Source organism: Phaseolus vulgaris, chromosome 8, assembly GCF_000499845.2.
Source record: "Phaseolus vulgaris cultivar G19833 chromosome 8, P. vulgaris v2.0, whole genome shotgun sequence".
Lineage (NCBI taxonomy): Eukaryota > Viridiplantae > Streptophyta > Magnoliopsida > Fabales > Fabaceae > Phaseolus > Phaseolus vulgaris.
In genome coordinates this window covers 34,493,286-34,515,513 of record NC_023752.2, presented here as the reverse complement: position 1 = coordinate 34,515,513, position 22,228 = coordinate 34,493,286, and the positions used below count along the sequence as shown (strand labels likewise).

The 22,228-nt window shown below is 44.6% G+C and overlaps 1 protein-coding gene across 1 annotated transcript; it reads right to left on the bottom strand.

The window, feature by feature from the left end:
- Window positions 1-14,654: 14,654 nt before the first annotated feature.
- LOC137825001 (uncharacterized) lies at window positions 14,655-16,385 on the bottom strand. The gene is made up of 2 exons (XM_068630673.1): window positions 16,262-16,385; window positions 14,655-16,063 (listed from the first exon to the last, which is right to left on the bottom strand). Exons 1-2 carry the CDS (start codon window positions 16,383-16,385, stop codon window positions 14,655-14,657), a joined length of 1,533 nt encoding a protein of 510 aa, XP_068486774.1.
- Between the last annotated feature and the right edge of the window lie 5,843 nt (window positions 16,386-22,228).

Below are 22,228 nucleotides of genomic sequence, written 5' to 3'. Positions count from 1 at the left end.
AGACCAATCTAATGAATCTTTAATCCCAGGTTATTTTCTAACGAATTCAATTATAAATTTAATGAGAAGAATTCCATATGTCATCGGCAGCAACTGTTAGTTAATAGGAATAATTAAAAGGAGATTGTATTTGTTTGAAAAAAATAGTTAACATATATATATTTTTCCTTCAATTTTCTATGAATTGACCAAATATGTGTAAGTCATTTTGATAAAATCTAATTAATGAAATGTGTCAACTAATTCATTTAGTGTCTTGTTTTAATTCGTCTACTCATAAAATTTTTAGCCATTTACTTCTGGAATTAAGCAAACAAGAGATTGTTAAAAATAGTAAACTAAAAAAGAATTCCAATTAAAAAATAAAACTGAATCATCAACATGCATTCATAAACAATTTCAATAATAGAAATTTATCAAAATGAAAAAAATTTAAAGAAAAAATTAAGAAAACTATTATGTTCTGTTTATGTACGTGTTCTCATATGGAGCTTGATGATTTCTCCTCGAAGCTTGTATCTATTTATAAGTTATTTTTCTTTTTGGATTTCAAAATTATATTTTATCTGAGATATTGTTTGTTTTTTTTTCTTAGTTTCTAACTTTTCAGAATTCTCATATTTGTTTCCTGATTTGTTACAAAATATGTTCTTCTTTATTTTATTCATATGATTTGTTTCCAATTCTATTTCTATGATATTGTAGATTTTATTCTCTAATTTATTCTACTTACACTTCGTTTCCCTTTTGATTTAGAGAAGAAACATGGAATTTCATTAATAAGGCTCACTCACATCAACATACATTTCTATGAGACTTGTGTGTCAATGCAACAAACACTTATCAGATTGTTGTAGGTGCAGTTGGCTCTAGAAGGGGTGTTGATGGAGATGTGCCTTCATAGTTTTCGGATTTTGTTGGTGATTGGCGGAAGCATCATGGATTGAAGATGAAGCAAGGTCCTCCTAAGAGTGGTGGTGACCTTGAAGGTGCATGAGAGGTAAGAATTGAGAGTAGTGAGGCCAACTGATGGAAGAGGGCCAAGCACAACCTTTCATGAAAGGCAAGAGCCAAGTCAAGAACGTCCAAGATCAAGCTAGGAGTGTCTAAGACCAAACTAGGAGCGTCTAAGACAAGCTAGGAGCGTCTAGGACAAGAAGACCAAGCTAAGAGCGTCTAGGACAAGCTAGGAGTGTCTAAGAAGACTTAGATCAAGCTATGAATGGGAGAGTGGCGTACTAGCACATATTCCGTGAAGGCCCAACAAGTGTAGTTTAGCTTTAATTGGGGTGTAAATAGCATAGTCATGTGGACAAATGTTTATTTTTCTGCACATTAGAATTAAGGAGGAGTTAACCTTGATTAGCTAAAGGTTTCTAGAAGCCTTCACTAATTAAGGGAAGGTTTTATGAAGCCATGTGCACCCATGTGCTCCATGTGCTCCATGTGCCCATGTGCCCATGTGCCTCCACATTTCCATTTCATTTTGCTTACATTTCATGTGCACTTAGCTTAACATTTACGGCCTCCTTAGCCTATAAAAGGAGATGCCTAACACTTGTATTTGCAAGATTAATGAGAGTAATGTTATGCTGCCCACATTGTGCCACACATTGCTTTTGCCTAGTTTCTAGGACCTAATCTTCATCTTCATCACCTACCATAGGGCTGGCCGAACCTCCCTCTTTCCATACACATCATACACCTTCAAGATCACCATAGCTCCTAGGAGGATCTTGCACATCTCAATCCATAGCTTCTGCACCATTATTCACAACATCCAAGAAGAGCTCCATGAGAATGCCATCATTTGGTATCATGAGCATTAGGGGTGGCAAAGCGGGCCAGCCCGCCCCGCGCTTGGCCCGCAAAAATGCGGGACAGGTTGGCCCGCCACGCAAAATTATTGCGGGCTAGAATTCCCGACCCGCTCCGCATAAGAGCTGGCCCGCGAGTTTGCGGGCCAGCCCGCATTCTTTTTTATTTTAATTTTTTTTTACATTTTGTTCTTAAAAAATTGTCAAATTAAACCTATATATTTGTTACTATCAAACCTAATTTTTTTTTCTTCCTTTTCAAACATAGTCAAACATCAAAACATTAAATATTAAGATAAATATCAAATATCACTATTCTTCCACTTTCAAAATATTAAAAATACCTAATTCTAAAACATTAAACATAAACATAAACATTAATTCAAAAACATTAAACATAAACATTATTGACATTCTTCCATTTCAACAACATTGGATGTCGCCTTAGAAAAACTTTCATCCATTTTTTTTCTTGCGGGTTAGTGGGCCAGCCCGCCCCGCCCGGCTGTTGGCCCGCGCGGGCCGCGGGTCGGCCCGCACGGCCCGCCCCGCTTTGCCATCCCTAATGAGCATAGGTTCTTCAAAGATGAGTAGTTCTTGGTCATTTTCATTTTGAGTTGTTCTTTATTTCATGTTGTTCATCTTGTTTTCATATTTGTCTTGCTGTTATTAATTTTTACTTTGATTTGGTGTGCTATTTGGAAATTCCAATCGGTGCACCTTGTTCAATTGATCTTGAGCAATCCTTGTGCAATTTTTGGTAGGATTCCATACACCTTTGAGTTGTTGTTTTTATTTTAGGTATTTGAGTCCTTATTGCAATTTTATTTGGTTCATTTTTATGCTCTTTGAGTCTTTTAATGTCTGAATCTATATGTGTTTTGTCTAGTCATGTTTTTCCAAAATGTCATCAAATCATAAGTAGTACTTTGTTTGGCTTATTTGTTTCTTGATTTTGGTCTAAATATTTGTTTTGAATCTGCTATGTTTTTGATCTTTTGGTGCCTTTTATTTTTAGCTTGAGTTCATATTTGTGTTTAAATCTACACAAATTCCTTTTCATCAATTCCATTGTGTTTGTCTTTTGGTATCTTGCTGTTTTTTTTTTCCAGTTTTTTACAGAATCCCCTATTTTACATAACTCTGTGCTGGCTGTTTTGTTTAAGAAAATTATTTTCCCACATAGGAAATTTCTGATTCTCTGGATTATGCAAGATTGAGGTGTTACAGAAAAGACAAAAAAAAAAAAGAATAAGCTCAAAAGAGTCAATAGAAAAAAAATGATAAATATTATAAAAACAGTGTGCAAATCTGGACGCTACAGTTGGCGTAACTGAACACTGATTTTGAAAAATTTATTAAAAACAAATGGTTCATGCGTTTGGAGTGAAACCAACGCCAGATTTGAGTTACGATCTTGAATTATTTGCATATAAATTTTCAGAAGCAAATCTTAAAAGGATAGCTCAGCATAAATCGGGGAAAATCACGTTCTCTGGCCCACAACAATTTTTCAGTGGTGCTTTTTTTGATTTTGAAATCTATTCTAGTGCTATTCTTAGGATCCATTTTGTGTGCCTACCTTTATTTGAGTACCTTTATTTGCTTGTCTAATATTTTCTTTGGAACTCTTTCTAGTTGTCATAATTTAACTCCATTTGTGTGGTACTGTTTTTTTCAATTAAATTGTTTCTTGCTTTAATTCTTTGGTCTCTAAATTTGGTGCTGGAATTGATTCTCAATTGGTGCTTATTTGAGTGGAAATTTGACTTGAGTGAGGTCTAGTTTTCTTGATAGGTGTTGGAATTGGAGAATTAAGTCCCTAATTCTAAAAGGAACAAAGGCAAGGGCAGAAACAATTACTTACCAAAACAGACACTTGGAGGGCCCAACAAAGAAAAGACAACCAAGGAAGTGTCAATAACAAAAAAAAGATCAACAAAGGGAGTTTTCTTAATTTTCTTTGCAACTTAACTTTTGTTAATTACTTATTTAATTACGTGATTAGATGGTAAGTGTGTCTTCAAGGGCTCCAAGTGTTCAAGAAGCCTCACCTAGGGCCGACTAGTGTAGAGTTTTCTAATTAGCAATTGTTAATTGTTTTTAATTGCATTTCCTTGCCTAATTAGCTACGCTTTTCATTTGTGTTGCCTTGTTTAATCTTTGCTAAATCTTCTTGCTTGGTTAATTAGTTAGCTTGCATTGTTTTCTTGCATTAAAATCTGATTTCTCAACTTAATTGTGTTCTAAGTGGTTTACTAAGAGAAAACTTTGTGTGAAGACATTGAGGGATAGTTTTTTGCTAAGGCAAAGGCTTGGTATTTAAGTAGTCCTTTGTGACTCACCTCCCTTACCTGGAAAACTACCTTCTTTGACTTTCCTAAATTTTCTCAAGGTAAAATACTTGTATACACAAAGCGTTAGCCATGTCTTCTTCTCCTCACTCTCCAAAGTCTATTGAAAGTGAAGTAAAATCTATAAAAACTTTTTTGAAAGAAGTTTCACAAGCTGTGCAAATGATTTCTTTTAGACAATTGGAGAATGAGACTAAAATTAATGAGTTGACTAGAGCCCAAGAAGAGAAGTCACAAAAATAAAAAAAATCTCATAGTCATGCATCTAAAAGTAATGAGTATCTAGGGGAGGGGAGCCTTAGAATCAATGATTACTACCAACCAACCCCTAGGAGAAATAGAAGAAGAGAGGAAGAGTGCCCAAGGGAAGTAAGGGTAGACCTACCCCATTTCTATGGTAAGGAAGATGTAGAGGTATACCTAGATTGGGAGATGAAAGTAGAGCAACTCTTTGCTTGCCATAGGGTGAGTGAAGAAAGGAAGGTACCCTTAGCAACCCTTAGTTTCCAAACAATGCCATGTATTGGTGGACCTCTCTAGACAGAGACCGACGTCTTCATAGGGAACCTCCCATAGAATATTGGAATGACCTTAGGGGAGCCCTAAGACGTCGCCACATACCTTCCTACTACCATAGGGAGTTAATGGACAAGCTCCAAAGACTCCAACAAAAGAACATGAGTGTGGAAGAGTATAGGCAGAAAATGGAGCTCTACATGATGAGAGCATCCATTAGAGAGGAAGAAACCACCACCATATCTAGGTTTCTAAGTGGGCTCAACCTTGAGATAAGGGATAGAGTAGAACTTCTACCCTACCAAGACTTGAATGACTTGGTTCAACTTTGCATTAAAGTTGAACAACAAAATTTGCGCAAAACTTCAAGACAAAGGGTGGGTTCTTACTCCAACTTTTATCCCAAGAAAGACTTTAAAAGGGAGGGTAGCACATCTAGAGACGAACCCAAAGAAACTACCAAACCTTTAGTGAAAGATGCCTCCACCCCATCCATTCGTGTTAGGGACACCAAGTGTTTTAAGTGTTTTGGAAGAGGACATGTGCAAGCGCAATGTCCAAACCAAAGGGCTTTGTTCTTAAAAGGAAAAGATGAGTACACTAGTGGTGAGGATGAACCTAGTACACAAGAAAAGGGGGAAGGACAAAGAATAAATCCTTTGGAGGGGGACTTATTGATGATTCAAAGAATCCTCCACAATCAACCTAGTGCATCCATCGAGACACAACGAGAGAACATCTTTCATACTAGATGCAATGTTTTAGAAAATATATGCTCTCTTATTATGGATGGTGGATCATGCTGCAATTGCTGTAGCACTAGATTGATTAAGAAACTAAATCTACAAGTAGTTCCTCATCCAAAACCTTACAATTTACAATGGATTAATGAGAATGGAGAACTACGTGTAGACAAACAAGTGGAAATCAAGTTTTCTATAGGTAACTACAAAGACAAAGTTTTATGTGACGTAGTACCTATGGAAGCTTGCCACATCTTATTAGGTAGACCATGGCAATTTTATAAGAAAACCTTGCATGATGGTCTAACTAACGAGATTTCCTTCATCCACAAGCACACAAAGTTTGTACTTAGCCTTTTACCACATTCCCAAGTGGTAAAAGACCAAATACAAATGAAACATAAAAGGGATGAAGAGAAAATAGAAAAAGAGAAAACTTTTGGGAAACAAAAGGCGTGGGAGAAGAGTGTTCCTTCCCACAAGGTCATTCAACAAGACAAGCACATTGAAAATACCCTTGCAAACATGCTTCTTGCTGAACAACCTAGCCTTCCCTCTTGTAAAGGAACATGTACCGATCAGGTAGTCGGAAGTGATGACGTGGCGATAATATAGGCGTGTTGAGCGGAACACCTGGCTGACGGAAGGGAAGCACATCGGGAAGTTTGTGTAGTCGCCAATTGTTAGCTTGGCGTTCTCCGATCTCTGGTATGTATGACCGGTGGTCACCAGGCTCGCGTCATAGTCGCCGTATGTGAGTTTTAGGCGACCAAGTGGTTAGAGACTGCCGAAAGGGGCACATCGCCGAAAGATCAAGAAGGCTTGCTTAAAGCTTTCATGAAGTACGAGCACGAAGGATGAAGTTATCAGATGATCATTCCCTAGCCAGAGGTCGAGGCGAGGGAACAGTTTACCAAAGCATGCACGATGCGCAAGTGAAGCAGATCGTGATAGCGGCAGGCGAGACCACAGAGAAGGTGTGCATGGTGGCACCCCGTACTCGCCACTTAGAAGAGATCGCGCTCCAAGGAAGCTATGCACCGAGTTACTCCTTGCATGGGTAACTTAGTCGAATAGCTTGAAGAGTAGAGGTGACGCTCAAGTAGAAGGTGGCTCCAGATGGTGACACGTGTACAGCTGGATGCGAGCCACGTGTCCAGAGGTGTAACCATCAGGAGAGAGAAAATGCACAGGTATATAAGGAACTCTAACGAACTTCTGAGGTACGCGCGTTTAGAACACTTCTTTACGCTTTGAGAACACTTGAGTACGCTGAGAGAGCACTTGCACGGTTCCTTGAGTTTAGCTTTTCTCTCTTAGTATTTGGTGATTTCGTCACTGACTTGAGCGTCGGAGCGCGATCGGCCGCAGTGGCGCCACTCCGTTTCTTTCAGGTTCTTGCGAGGAATTGAGGCTTGAAGGACAAAAGCTAACGTGGTGCGGAGCTGATCGAGAGAAGATACCTTTGACGTGGCAAGACTCTTGCACTCGAGTCAACCGGCAGGATCATCAGGCGCCCACCGTGGGGCCGTGTAAAGCGTGTCCCATCCACAGAGTGAGTTCTTGAAGTTTCTACGGTTCTTGTGTGGTTGTGTGCTGGTGCAACCATTTTCGGCGTTTTCCACCGTTCGTTTGAGTTTTCATTCGGTGTATCGGCGTTTTTCAGCGTTCGTTCGAAGTTTTGATCGGTAGTTTGAAGTTTTCCACCGTTTGTTCGAGTTTTGTTCGGCGAATTGAAGTTTTTCTCCTTTCGTTTGAGTTCTTGTTTGGTGAGTTGAAGTTTTTCGGTGTTTGTGCGAGTTTCAATCGGTGAATTGAAGTCTTTACCGTTCGTTCGTGTTTCTGACCGGTGAATCGGGAGTTCTGGTGGAGAAGCGTTAGTTTCGTGTCAAGGTTGCAAGTTTCTGTGGAGGTTTTTGCTGTTGTGATTGCGTTCTTGGAAGTTCTTTTGAGTTTACGAAGTTTTGACCGATTGATTGCTGGATCGATCCTTTCGCTGGTGAAGGTTTTGTTCGCTGAAGTTTGATTTTTGCTGATTTTTTATGAGAAAGATGAGAAGCACATGTTCAAGTCCCGTTGTGCCAGCTGCTGCAGAAGGCGCCATGACCATGGCGCAGATGATGGAGATCATGCGTGCGTTGCAGGCAAATGTGGAAGTATCGCGCGTAGAGCAAGCGAAGATGCACGAAGACCTGGTCGCCTCTCAGGCCAGGAATGAGGAGCTCAGCAAGGTCACGGAGGAATTGCGTCAAGCTCTTCAGGAGCATAGAGGACGCACAATTGTTGAAGAAGTTGCGCCGTCATCGCCACCGCGCGTTTTCCCAATGCCGTTTGCTCAGGCGATCACGGACACGCCGATCCCTGCGAGCGTGGTACCTGTGAAAGCCTCTTTCACCGGCGTGGAGGATCCTGAAGCACATCTCACTACGTTCCACACGCAGATGATGCTGTCAGGAGGCTCAGATGCTGTCTATTGCAAGATGTTTGTGAGCACGCTCCAGGGAACAACGTTGGAATGGTTTGTTAGCTTGCCTACAGGTCACATAACCAATTTCCAGTAGTTTTCGAAGCTTTTCGTCGACCAGTACATTGTGAACAAGGCGCCACCTAGGGTGTCTTATGACCTGTTCGATGTGAGGCAGTACCAGGGAGAGTCCCTCAGGGACTATTTGAATCGTTTTGGAGCACAGATGGTCCGCTCGCCTGCCAAAGACAAGGAGATGTTGGTATACGCCTTCAAAAAGGGCGTGCTGCTGGGACCTTTCTGTGAGGCGCTGATTAGAGCTCACCTCGCCACGTTTGCTGAAGTTAGGCGACTTGCTGTGGCCCACATCGCCGACGAAAGTGAAGTCGCCGAAAAGAGAGGGAGCGTGGCACCTACTAGGCCACGGGCCCAGACTAGAATCCAGCCGCAGAGGGTGCTGGAAACGATGGCGGCTAAGAAGGATCAGAGGACTCGCCATCCTTACAATCCAAAGAAAAACAAGGGAAGGGGCCCAGGGGGCCCCAGGGAGTTCAATCGCCCACCAAGGTACAAGTTTGTCATGGGGTTGGCGGATCTGATCGCCATTCCCAAAATAGCAGCCAGGCTTAAAGCGCTTGAGAAAGTTGGCGACAAGGTGTTAGGACCAAAGCCAAACGCCTGGTGTGAGTTCCACTAGAGTTTTGGTCACACCCTTGACTCGTGTTTGGCCCTGGGCTACCAGCTCGACGACTTGGTCAAGAGCGGTTTCCTGAATGATTACCTGCTGGACAAGAGGACGGGGGGTGCGTCGAGCTCTCAGCCGGCGAGCGGTGAAGGCCAGCAGCATGAAGTGCCCACCTATGGTGAAATCCACACCATCGCTGGAGGCTTCTCAGGTGGTGGATGCACTGCATCACAGCGAAAGAAGTATGCAAGGTCTGTGATGGCAGTGGATGTTTTCGAAGATCACTCGCCAGATGTGGACATTACGTTCACAAAGGAGGATCTCAGGGACGTTGTGCCTCACGACAACGATCCCATAGTTGTCTCGCTAGTCACGGCGGGAAGGAAGGTCCATCGGGTGCTGGTGGACCAAGGAAGCTCGACAGATGTGATGTTCTGGCCGACTTTCACCAAGTTGCAACTACCCCTTGACCAGCTAAGACCCTATGGAGGATGCTTATATGGGTTCGCTGGCGATCAGGTGGAGGTCAGGGGGTACATTGAGCTGAGAACAACGTTCACGGATGGGGTGGCTTCGAGGACGGAGAAGATCAAGTACCTCGTTGTGAACGCCCCCTCAGCGTATAACATTCTGTTGGGAAGGCCAACCCTCAACAGAGTAGGAGCTGTGCCCTCAACCAGGCACATGAAGGTCAAGTTACCATCAATGGAGGGGGTGGTGATCACCATCAGATCTGACCAGAAGGAGGCGAAGAAGTGCTATGAAAATAGCCTCAAGAATAAAAGGTCAGTAAGTTACATCACCACGACGCCGCCTCCCGGTGTGAAGCCTAGGCCAACAGAATGGCGAGTTGTTGATGCGGCGATGGAAGTGGCCGCCGGAGGCGATGTCACCATGGTAGACGCTGAAGTTGAGGGAAAGAGCGCCAGACGGGAAGAAGAAGCGAGAAATCGCCCAGAGGAAGCGAGGGAGTCGGGAATCGCCAGGGCGGTGATCGCAATGGAAACCAGACCCAAACCCGTCGAGGAGTGGCTCGAGAGGGAGATCGGGGGCAAGGTCTTCAAGTTGGGAAGATCTTTGGAGGGTGAGCTCCAAGACCAGATCGCCAAGGTGATCGAACGACATCTGGATGCTTTTGCATGGTCTGCTTCAAACATGCCGGGAATCGACCCCGATTTCCTGTGTCACCATTTAGCGATGGACACACAGGTCAGACCAGTGCGACAGAGAAGAAGGAAGTTTAATGAGGAGAGGCGACAGGCGATTAGGGATGAAACGCAGAAGCTCCTCGCCGCAGGCCATATCAGGGAGGTCCAGTACCCTGAATGGTTAGCTAATGTCGTACTGGTGAAGAAGGGCAACGGGAAGTGGCGCATGTGCGTTGACTTCATAGACTTGAACAAGGCTTGTCCAAAGGATTCATACCCTTTGCCAAGCATAGATACCCTGGTCGACAGCGCAGCAGGGTGCAAGTTGCTGAGTTTTCTGGACGCCTTCTCGGGGTACAACCAGATAAAGATGCATCCCATGGATGAAGAGAAAACTGCCTTCATGACTGAGAGATCGTGCTACTGTTACAAGGTGATGCCCTTCGAGCTGAAGAACGCGGGGGCCACGTACCAAAGGCTGATGGATAAGGTACTTGCACCGATGCTGGGAAGGAATGTGCAAGCGTACGTAGATGATATGGTCGTGACCTCGTTAGAGAAAAGCAAGCACATCTCAGATCTGGAGGAGCTGTTTACCACGATTGCCAAGTTCAGATTAAAGCTAAACCCCGAGAAATGCATTTTTGGTGTGGAGGCGGGAAAGTTCTTAGGTTTCCTCTTAACTGAAAGGGGAATAGAGGCAAACCCTGATAAGTGTGCTGCCATCTTGGCGATGAGGAGCCCGGCTACCGTGAAGGAGGTGCAGCAGCTTACAGGTCGGATGGCCGCCCTGTCTCGTTTCGTATCAGCTAGTGGAGAGAAAGGCCATTCGTACTTCCAATGCTTGAGGCGAAACAACAAGTTTGTCTGGTCGAAGGAATGCGAAGAAGCCTTCGTGAAGCTTAAAGAATACCTGGCGAGCCTGCCGGTTTTGTGCAAAACCTCTGGTGGGAACCCTTCTCAGGTTGTATTTTGCTGTAACTGAGAGGGCGGTGAGTGCGGTGCTCGCCCAAGATCAAGATCAGGCCCAGAAGCCTATTTATTTCGTCAGCAAGGTGTTGCAGGGCCCAGAAGTCAGGTATCAGGCCTTGGAGAAAGCTGCGCTGGCTGTAGTATTTTCGGCAAGGAGGTTGCGCCACTATTTCCACAGTTTTACAGTGCTGGTGATGACCGACCTGCCCATCCAGAAAGTCTTGAAGAAGCTTGATGTAGCTGGGAGAATTGTGAAGTGGGCAGTGGAGCTGTCGGAGTTCGACATCAAATATGGGCCTCGAGGACCGATCAAGGGGCAGATTTTCGCTGATTTCATGGTCGAGCTCTCGTCGGAAGCAGCACGAGTTGAGGGGTACGATTTTCGCTGGGTGCTTTCGGTGGATGGATCGGGGCTGGAGTCATTCTAGAAGGGCCCAACGGCGTGCTGATAGAACAGTCCCAGAGGTTTGCCTTTAAAGCTAGCAACAATCAAGCAGAATATGAGGCGTTGATCGCCGGAATCTTGTTGGCTAAGGAGATGGGGGCTAGGGTGTTGATGGCCAAGAATGACTCATTGTTAGTCACGGGACAAGTAACAGGCGAGTTCCAGGCCAAAGATCCACAAATGGCGGCTTACTTGGAGTATGTGCAGGAGTTGAAGAGTTCCTTTGTCTCATTTGAAGTAGTGCATGTGCCCAGAGAGCAAAATGCTCGAGCTGACTTACTAGCCAAGCTCGCCAGTTCGGGCAAGGGGGGTAGGCAGAGGACAGTTATCCAAGAAACTCTGAAGACGTCTAGAGCGTTTGTGGCAGACCACCTGGTTCTTCAGATAAGCAAGTCGACGGAGAAAGCGGCGAGGAGCCACAGGTCCTTGACCCAGGAGACCTTGAGATCGCCGAGAATAAGAGCATGTCGGGGGGAAAGGGTGAACGTGGCACAGGTTTGCGCTACGCATAAGCCAGACACATGGATAACGCAATACCAGCGCTGCCTGGCAGATGGCCTTCTCCCGCTGGATCCGACAGAGGCAAGGAAGATAAAGAAGAACTCCAGCAAGTTCACCATGATCGATGGCGAGCTGTACAGGTTTGGGTTTACACACCCACTCCTAGAATGTGTGCACGGAGAAAAATGCACTAGAATTATGGCCGAGCTCCATGAAGGTATATGTGGGAGTCACGTCGGGGGTCGAGCTCTGGCTGCAAGAACTCTCCGTGCAGGTTATTACTGGCCAACGATGAGGGAAGACTGCAAGAGGTATGCACAGTGTTGCAAACAATGTCAGCAGCACGCCGATTGGCACAAGGCGCCTCTAGAAGAGCTGAAGTCAATTTACAGCCCTTGGCCGTTTCATACTTGGGGAATTGACATTCTGGGACCTTTCCCATTGGCGGTCAGGAAGATGAAGTACTTGATGGTGGCGATTGAATACTTCACCAAGTGGATCGAAGCGGAGCCAGTAGCCCAGATCACCGCACATAAGATCGAAGGTTTTGTGTGGAAGAATCTCGTGTGCCAGTTTGGTGTGCCTAAGCGCCTGGTATCGGACAACGGAACTCAGTTTGCAAGTCACCTGTTGAAGAATCTATGCGAAGAGGTGGGAATACAACAGGTGTTTGCATCCATCGAGCACCCACAGACAAATGGCCAAGTAGAGTCTGCCAATCGGGTGTTGCTGAGAGGTTTAAAGAGAAGGCTAGAGAAAGCTAAGGGATCGTGGGCTGAAGAGGTACCCCGCATAGTTTGGGCGTACCATACCACCGACCAGTCAGGAACTCACGAGACCCCGTTTAGCTTGGTTTAGGGATGTGATGCAATGATTCCAGTTGAAATCCAGGAAAGCTCGCCGAGATTCCAGAACTTTGTAGCAGAAGACTCAAATGAAGAAAGAAGGTTGAATCTGGATTTACTGGATGAGGTCAGGGAGGAGGCAAGAGTAAAAGTCGAGGCAGTAAAAAGGAGGATTGAGCGAAGATACAACTCCAGGGTAATGCCAAGGCAGTTTAGAGAGGGCGACCTGGTGATGAGGAAGGCCCATCAGTACGAGATGCAGAACAAGTTATCGCCTAAGTGGACGGGACCGTTCAGAATAACCGAGGTGCTCGGGAACGGCGCCTACCGCTTAGAGACGTTAGAAGGAGGGGCGATTCCTCGCACCTGGAACGCCACACACCTCAAGTTATATTACAGTTAAAGCTTTGTAAGTAAAAACGAACATGAAGAGATTTACAAGCTTTCTGTTAAAACAGTTTTGAAGGGGGCACTCTTTTTTCCCTAAGGAGGGTTTTTAGTGAGGCCACCCAATAAAGAAGAGTTTCCAAGCTTAAGTTTTTGAGTTTGCATGCCTTTTATGTTGAAAGTTTTTAGAATCGAAAAAAAGACCTTATCACTCGTGCATGATTTAAGGCAAGTTCAAAGTTATATCGCATGCTAAGTTTTAAATGTCCCCATCGTTTTTCGGCGATTGGCGGCATCAGTTAAAAGTATTAAAGTCACCATCGTTTTTCAGCGATTGGCGGCATTAGTTAAAAGTTTTAAAGTCCCTATCGTTTTTCGGCGATTGGCGGCATCAGTTAAAAGTTTTAAAGTCCCCATCGTCTTTCGGCGATTGGCGACATCAGTTAAAAGTTTTAAAGTCCCCATCGTCTTTCGGCGATTGGCGGCACCAGTTAAAGTTTTTAAAGTCCCCATCGTTTTTCGACGATCGACGACAGTAGTTAAAGTTTTAAAGTCCTCATCGTCTTTCGGCGATCGGAGGCACCAGTGATAATTAAAGACCCCAACGCTCTCGTGCGTCTTGAGGCAAGAAAGAGAAAAAGTCCTCAGTGCATCCAGGGGGGAGGAGATGTACACCCTGGGCAAGTTGAGGCACCAGAAAAAGTCCTCCTCGACTTTGAGTGAGTGCAGGCAAGAAAAGGTCCTCCTCGACTTTGAGCGAGTGCAGGCAAGAAGAAGTCCTCCTCGCCTTTGAGCGAGTGCAGGCGAGAACAGAAGAAGTCCTCCTCGCCTTTGAGCGAGTGCAGGCGAGAACAGATTGAAAGACCTCTCTGCACCAGCAGATAGAGGCAAGATTAAAGGTCCTCAGTGCATCCAGGGGGGAGGAGATGTACACCCTGGGCAAGTTGAGGCACCAGAAAAAGTCCTTCTCACCTCAGAGTGAGTTCAGGCAAGATGAACTGAAAAGTCAGGGGTGTTCGTGACCTTAAACGGTGGGGAAGGAAGGAAAACGCCTTTCCCCCTTTAAGTGAAACATCAATATTGACCTAGTAAGACCAGAGAAAGCTTCCACGCTTGTAGGCGGTGCAAAGACAGATAAAATCCTTCTCGTCTTGAACGAGTTCAGGTACGGCGTGAAGGGTGAAAGAAGTTAAAAAGATAGCTAAGGTAGGTTCAAAGAGAACACCTCACTATCCAGTTCATTGCTCTTAAACTCAGGGAGGTAGAGAAGGATCCGAGAGGCGCCTCTACCCCCCAGATGAGGGAACAATGGTCAAGTTATGAAGGCAAGAGAGTTCACATCGCCAGAACCCTACAGCGAGCAGAAGAATTCCAGGTGATGACAGGAATAAGGGCTCACTTTGCTGGGCAGATCAGGTAAACTGTATTGTGATACTAGTTTAAGTTAAAACCTGCTGCCTAGTAAGTAACTTATGTTAAAGTTTGTTGCCTTAAGTTCACAAGTTATATTAAATGTCATCGCTTGAAAGTTAGTAGTTGCTCAAGTTCTACTTTGAGTTAACCGTTTGATAAATTGTTATGGAGTTAACACTTTATTCAAGTTTGAAGCAGTGTGTGAAAGCAAGTAAAAGTAAGAAGCATTTAAAGAGAAGTATCAGAGAACAGTATTTCAACAGTAAAAGTTATACAAGAAGTGGTTGTTCGAGTTTACATAAACGAAAATTACAAGCAAAAGATGAGCGCCAAGTTTCAAAAACAAGATGATGGAGGGAGGCAGCTAGTCTTCAGAGGGCACGATCTTCCCATCCACCACCTCGTTGCAGATTGATACCATGGAGAGGTCGAGCTCGGGGTATTGGCATGCAACCTGCTCCAGAGCGGCGTCGAACCCGGCGGTGAGGACTTGGGCAGTGCTTTGCTCGAGCTCTTGTGCTTGTTTCTTCAGCTCTTCCGTTTCTTCACGAGCTCGAGCTAGGTCCTCAGCAACCTTTTTGCCTTTGTCCCGAGCTTGGGCCAACTCTGCAGCAGTCTTTGTGGCCTCCTCTCGAGCTTTGGCGAGCTCAGCAATGGCATCATCCCTCTCCTTTTCAACCTTCCCAAGGAGCACCTCCCGATCCGCTGACCTTTTCTCAAGGTTTTCCATCTTGGTCGCATCCGCCTTCTTTGCAGCCTCCAAGTCCGCCACCTTGAGCCTGTAGGGGACAAGCTTGCTTTCCAAGTCGATCTTCTCTTGGACTTGGAGGTGCAGTTTCTGGCGCAGTTCGGAGGCCTCCTTGTGCGTGCTCCTTAGCTCAGCATCCATGGCGTCCTCCAGCCTTGAGTGCTCCAACTCGGTCATCAGCAGATTGCACGAGAGTTTTTCAGCCTCAGTCCTTGTAATCAGATTCGAATCCTTCAGCGCGGAGTTCTCATCTTGGAGCTTCTTTAGTGCGTCCTCAACAGCTTTTGATACTATAGAGGGAAGATCCTCCGCCATCATCTTCAGTTTAGCTGTGAAGGGCCCCAAGATCTCTTCGAAGGAGGTTGGGAGGCTTGAGGTTGTTGCTGGTGGAGGTGCTGGAGGAGCTTGGTGCTGACTTTCACCACCACCCTCTTGGGTTTGAAGGGCAAGGGGGGCTTCTTGGCGTGGTGGTGAGGTCGGAGATTCTATTATAAGTATTGGCGAGTTGTGAGCACCCTCATCTCCTCCTGGTGCGGCCCCAGCAATAGAGGTGGTTGAAGGAGGACCCTCTCCAGCAGATACGAACGGTGTGGAGGCGCTTGGAGGGTTCTCTATGAAGTTAGGGTCGCTGCTTTCAACCACGGGGGGTGCGGCGGCTAAGGGCGTCGCTTGGACTGGTGGTTGTAGAGCTGGAGGTGAGGGCGGTGTTGGTGTTTGGATTGCAGGTGGTGAAGAGGGGGCCACCCTTGTTCTCTTGGTAACAAGGCCATCCTCGGTGGTTTCTTCATCCTCCTCTTCTTCTTGCACCGCTTGAGGAGTTTTCCTTTTTGGTTTCCTTAAGATCAGCTTTTTCCGTTGAGGGGCGGGTAGTACCCCGGAAGAGGTTGCACCTCGGGGCGGGGTTTTGCCTTGAGTAGCGGCGATCGCCACCACCGGGTTAGGCACGGCTTGGGAGCCCGCCGCGAGTTTGTGGGATCGGGTGATCGCCCTCAGTTCTGCCAATTTCTCTTTTCCCAGCATGTTATCTGCACAAGGTAAAGGATAAGTGAGCAACCAAAACAGAAGCAGAAAATACAAACATATTTACGTAGAGACAACACAAGCAATACATGGATGAAAGATCAGGGTCAACACAGAATAATGGTATGCCAAAACAGAGTGGTGAAGAGGCTAAGTTAGTATTAGCTCAAAGTAAAAGACTTGGTGTGGAGGTAGGAGCTAACCTATGTGTATTTCGAGTTGGCTCTCGAAAAACTCGTAGGGAATGATTGAAGCGGTGGGGAAGGTGATGTTGGCGGCAGCTACACTCTTCCAAAAGAGGCAAAGGTCCTTGTCCAACTCCCCCATGTTGTCAGGGCTCCTTGGTCTTCTGAAGCTGTCCTTAGAGTCCTTGTTCCCCTTATGTACCCAATACAAGGGGAAGCCGTCGAGCAATGAGGGGTCTTGGTCATTTTGGCACACCCTCACGAACTTCCCCTTCCAGTCTTTGTAAGACTGCTGGAAGATTGAGAAGATGGATCTCCCAGCAATCCCGTTCAAGCTGACCCAGAGGTGATCTCCGGGGTTCTTTGCCTCAAACAGGAAGAGGAAGACGTCGAATGAGGCCGGCAGCAACAGGTGCGCACACAGAATTTGGAACGCCCTTATAAACACCCAGCTGTTGGGATGAAGCTGGGCGGGGGCGATATCGAGCTCGGTTAGCAGCTCTCTCTCGAAGCGGGTAAAAGGAAGCCTAAGCTTCACTTTCTTGAACAAAGTAGTGTAGATAAAGCAGAACAACTCGCCGTTGTTCCCCTTATCATCCGCGCAGATCGGTTCACCCGGGAAGCAGGGCAGCACGACCACTTTGCTATCATGCTCTTTATGGAAGGAAAGGTCGGGCTGGTCTCCTTTCCGCAGTCGGTGCACGCCCAACTCAGTGTTTATTGAGGAGGTCTCTTTTAGTAAGGTTTGGATGGCCCAAAGGTAGAGTTCCTTGTAGTCTTGTGGAGGTAGGGAGGCTCCTCCGGCGACCGGCAGAGTTGCCTGAGTAGGATTGGCGTGAGAAGAAGTAGGCCTCTCAGCCTGAGTAGAAGGAGCACCAGAGGCTCGTGGTGGATTGCGCGCTGGTGGAGGATTTGCCCCAGGGGCAACCCTACGCGCTTGGGGTGGAGGGTTTCGCGATGAAGGAGGAGGGTTCGCGGTGGACTTCGTGTGAGTTATCGCAGGAACTGCAAAGGAAAGAGAAAGGGATGAAATGACGATACAAAGAACGACTCGATTGAGGACGAAGAAGACAAAGCGAACGAATAAGGGTTCGCTGGGATAAACGTTATGAAGGACGAAGCCCTAAGTTACGAGAAAAGGAGAAAAGGAAAGAATAGCCCACAACGTATGCTTCAGACAGATAATGGATGATGCAAACCGATTAAAATGCAGCAAATATCCATAGAAGGAGTAAAAGGGTTACCTTTTTGTGATCGGATGAGCGTTGAAGAAAGTTGGAGATTGAGAGAGACAAGAAGTTTCGTGGTTCGCAGAGAAAATACTTAGAACGCTTGAGAGTGAAGAAAGATGATGGAACAGTGGAAGCGCAAACGACAGTTGAAGACGACCGTTGATGAAGCCACATGTCGAGTGATGGAAAAAGAGGTTGGTGGAGCGTCAGGAAAGCAGAGAGTACGGACGTACGAAAATCCGTACCAGCGCCACATAGATCGACGATGACCTGACCTCTTAGTCTTTTCACTGGTCAAGTCTCAGCTTAAGACTGGGGGGCTTGTGTACCGATCAGGTAGTCGGAAGTGATGACGTGGCAGCAAGCGATAATATAGGTGTGTTGAGCGGAACACCTGGCTAACGGAAGGGAAGCACATCGGGAAGTTTGTGTAGTCGCCAATTGTTAGCTTGGCGTTCTCCGATCTCTGGTATGTATGACCGGTGGTCACCAGGCTCGCGTCATAGTCGCCGTATGTGAGTTTTAGGCAACCAAGTGGTTATAGACCGCCGAAAGGGGCACATCGCCGAAAGATCAAGAAGGCTTGCTTAAAGCTTTCATGAAGTACGAGCACGAAGGATGAAGTTATCAGATGATCATTCCCTAACCAGAGGTCGAGGCGAGGGAACAGTTTACCAGAACATGCACGATGTGCAAGTGAAGCAGATCGTGATAGCGGCAGGCAAGACCACAGAGAAGGTGTGCATGGTGGCACCCCGTACTCGCCACTTAGAAGAGATCGCGCTCCAAGGAAGCTATGCACCGATTTACTCCTTGCATGGGTAACTTAGTCGAATAGCTTGAAGAGTAGAGGTGACGCTCAAGTAGAAGGTGGCTCCAGATGGTGACACGTGTACAGCTGGATGCGAGCCACGTGTCCAGAGGTGTAACCGTCAGGAGAGAGAAAATGCACAGGTATATAAGGAACTCTAACGAACTTCTGAGGTACGCGCGTTTAGAACACTTCTTTACGCTTTGAGAACACTTGAGTACGCTGAGAGAGCACTTGCACGGTTCCTTGAGTTTAGCTTTTCTCTCTTAGTATTTGGTGATTTCGTCACTGACTTGAGCGTCGGAGCGCGATCGGCCGCAGCGGCGCCACTCTGTTTCTTTCAGGTTCTTGCGAGGAATTGAGGCTTGAAGGACAAAAGCTAACGTGGTGCGGAGCTGATCGAGAGAAGATACCTTTGACGTGGCTAGACTCTTGCACTCGAGTCAACCGGCAGGATCAGAACACTTGCAAGCATAAGCAAAAAAGAAGAGTCTTTAAAAGAAGCTTGCATAGATAAAGACTATTTCTCAAATGTGCTAGGATATCCCCAAGAGAATGTCAAGTTATCTATAAGCATCTACAAAAACAATGTTTTGTGTGAAGTAGTGCCTAGAGCAACTTGTCATGTCTTATTGAGACAACCATTGCCAAGTGTACAAATTTTCATAAACAATGGTTGTACCAACGAGACTATTTTTACACATGAGAGAAAAAGTGTACATGAAGGAGAACTCATGGGCCAAATTAGAGTTGATAAAACCCTAGAGCTTTTAAAAGGAAAACTTTTGTCACCCATGAGAAAAGATGTTCAAAGACATTACTTTAGGTACAATTCTTGTTTTCAAACTACACCTAAGGCAAAGTCTCAAGAACTCTATACTCCTTCACCTTTTGTAAATGATCCTTGGGAAGACACGCATTTCATATTAGAGCTTCCTAGGACAACAAAAGGTTTTGATTCGATTTTCATGGATAAACTCTTCTCTAGAGAAGTGCTACATCTTCATGGTTTATCCTCAAGCATAGTGTTGGATAGAGCTCCAAATTTCGCAAACCATGATTTGAGGATTCTCTTTGGAAAACTTGCAACTAAGTTGTACACTTTAAATCCTCAAAGCCATGGTCAAAATACATTTAAAAATCTAGCTCTTCCTACCATGCCTAGAATAATCATAAAAGACAAACACAACTCTAGAGATGAGCATACATACCATAAAGTAGTTCACAAAGCTACTTATATTTCTACTTTTGAGGTCATATGTGGGCTAAATCATCTTTCTCCTTTTAAGTTGTTACCATCCTCTATAGGATTTATGCCTAAAGAGAAAGTAACCACAAATGAACATTTTCAAATAAATGAGATGATTATAGAACACATACAACCATCAAAAGAGAAATATTGTGAAAAGTTGCCAAAAACAAAAGAAAAACAAAAATGGCAACTTAGTGAAATAAATTTTCAAACTAACACCTCTACTTTATTTGATTTTCCGTAGGTACACGTTTGACCCGGGAGGGCAATCCTAGTTCTCAAAGCAAGAGGCTGCTATCCGAGATCCAGTCTGAAGATCTGAGGATAGATCTTCTCAAGAAGGAGAAGATGATGGACACCATCCAGCCACAACCATTCCCCTAGGACACAAAAGCATTGGATTTGAGGACAAATCCTTTTCAAGAGGGAGGGGATGATGGAAGAGGGCCAAGCACAACCTTTCATGAAAGGCAAGAGCCAAGTCAAGAACGTCCAAGATCAAGCTAGGAGCGTCTAAGACCAAGCTAGGAGCGTCTAAGAAAAGCTAGGAGCGTCGAGGACAAGAAGACCAAGCTAGGAGCGTCTAGGACAAGCTAGGAGTGTCTAGGACAAGAAGACTTGGATCAAGCTATGAATGGGAGAGTGGCATACTAACACATATTCCGTGAAGGCCCAACAAGTGTAGTTTAGCTTTAATTGGGGTGTAAATAGCATAGCCATGTGGACAAATGTTTATTTTTCTGCACATTAGAATTAAGGAGGAGTTAACCTTGATTAGTTAAAGGTTTCTAGAAGCCTTCACTAATCAAGGGACTGTTTTATGAAGCCATGTGCACCCATGTGCTCCATGTGCCCATGTGCCTCCACATTTCCATTTCATTTTGCTTACATTTCATGTGCACTTAGCTTAACATTTACGGCCTCCTTAGCCTATAAAAGGAGATGCCTAGCACTTGTATTTGCAAGATTAATGAGAGTAATGTTATGCTGTCTACATTGTGCCATACATTGTTTTTGCCTAGTTTCTAAGACCTAATCTTCATCTTCATCACCTACCATAGGGTTGGCTGAACCTCCCTCTTTCCATACACATCATGCACCTTCAAGATCACCATAGCTCCTAGGAGGATCTTGCACATCTCAATCCATAGCTTCCGCACCATTCTTCACAACATCCAAGAAGAGCTTCATGAGAATGCCATCACCAACTCTACTAGGAAAGGGGCAATTTGTGAAGATTAAAAGCCTAACCTAGGAGGTTTTGGGCAAGAAGTGAAATTGGCACAATTTGACAACAATTCACTAAGTATATTAATCTTGTAAAACTAAGAGCCAAAGCTCTCCTTAAATAGCTAAGGAGACTGGTTTACACAAGGCATAAAATGAGAGGGAAATTCAAATGGTGTGCACATGGTGATGGCGCCTAATAGTTCTGCACATGGGAGGTAGGTTCTTGAATTCTTTCATGTGCAATGAGCTCTAGAATCTTACGCTCCACTTAGGCTAATGTGGGCCGGACCTAAAGTTTAATTAAGAGTAGGAAACTCTAATTAAACTTAGGTTAGCATTTTAGGTACCATTTTGCATGATTCAACAAAAATACAAAAGAATTAATCTATGCTACTTTTGACAAAAATGTAAAAGCTATTCTAGGCTTGAATTTTGGCATCTTGGAGCATGTAGAGATAGGTCTCTCTGCCATCAGTAGCAGTTTTCCAATCCTCTTCAAGCTTTCTAGCCATGGCCCTAGTGATTGGCCCAATATGACACAGTGGTTGGCTTGCAGTTGTAGTGATGCTTGGCCCTCTTCCATCAGGTGTGTTGAATGAAACTTTAGACTATTTTTGCAATGGATAAAGCTAGACTTTATAATAGACCATCCAATAAGAATTATTAAGAAGTAAACTTTAAGCCTAACTCAACCTTATAAAACTGACTTATAAGATAAGGTTTGCACCCACTTATATATTATGAAATGTCATAATCTCTAGTCGGTGTAAGATCTCTAACAAGAATAAATCAGATTGTCTAACATAATTATCTAGGCAAACCGTAGCAAAAAAAAAAAATAGAGTAAACAACAAAGCATGAGCAAGTGTAAGTAATGAGAGATCAACACAAGAATTTTTCTCAGTCACCCAAACCCTAGTGATAGTTGTTGTTAGACGATTAAATTAAAAAAATACAGTTCTAGTGCAAAGGTTGTGTAACAAAACCGTCTAGCACCAAAGAGATGATAGTATAAATGAGATTAAATGACCCCAAGTCGTTTCCCAACAAATCCAATTGTGAATCTAGTGAAATGGAGTTCAAAGGTTATCTGCAAAGTTAACAATGACAATAAAGTAAAAGGGGGTTGATTTTTTTTAGCAAACAATAAAGTAGACGATAAAAAATAGTAAAGACAGTTGGTTGACTCCCATGTTCATTCACCATAAATTTCTCATCAGTTATCTTAAGATTGTCATCCTTTCAAATTTAACACAAAGTTGAACTTAATTAAACAAGTGTCAATAAAAATCAACAAGATCTTATCAGTAAAACAAGTGTTAACTGATGTATTGAGTATCTTACTTGTCTCTAAACACCTACTCATGAGATGTTTATCTTCTATCTGTTGAAATAAAGAAACAAGAGATTGATTAGAACTAAGTTAACTAACCAAGAAATCTAATTAAATAAAATAATTT

Coding starts and splice junctions, on each gene's coding strand:
- LOC137825001 (XM_068630673.1), bottom strand. CDS start 16,385: ATGGGGGAGTTGGACAAGGACCTTTGCCTCTTTTGGAAGAGTGTAGCT. Junction 16,064..16,261: donor CCAACTCGAAATACACATAG/GTTAGCTCCTAC, acceptor TACCTTGTGCAG/ATAACATGCTGGGAAAAGAG.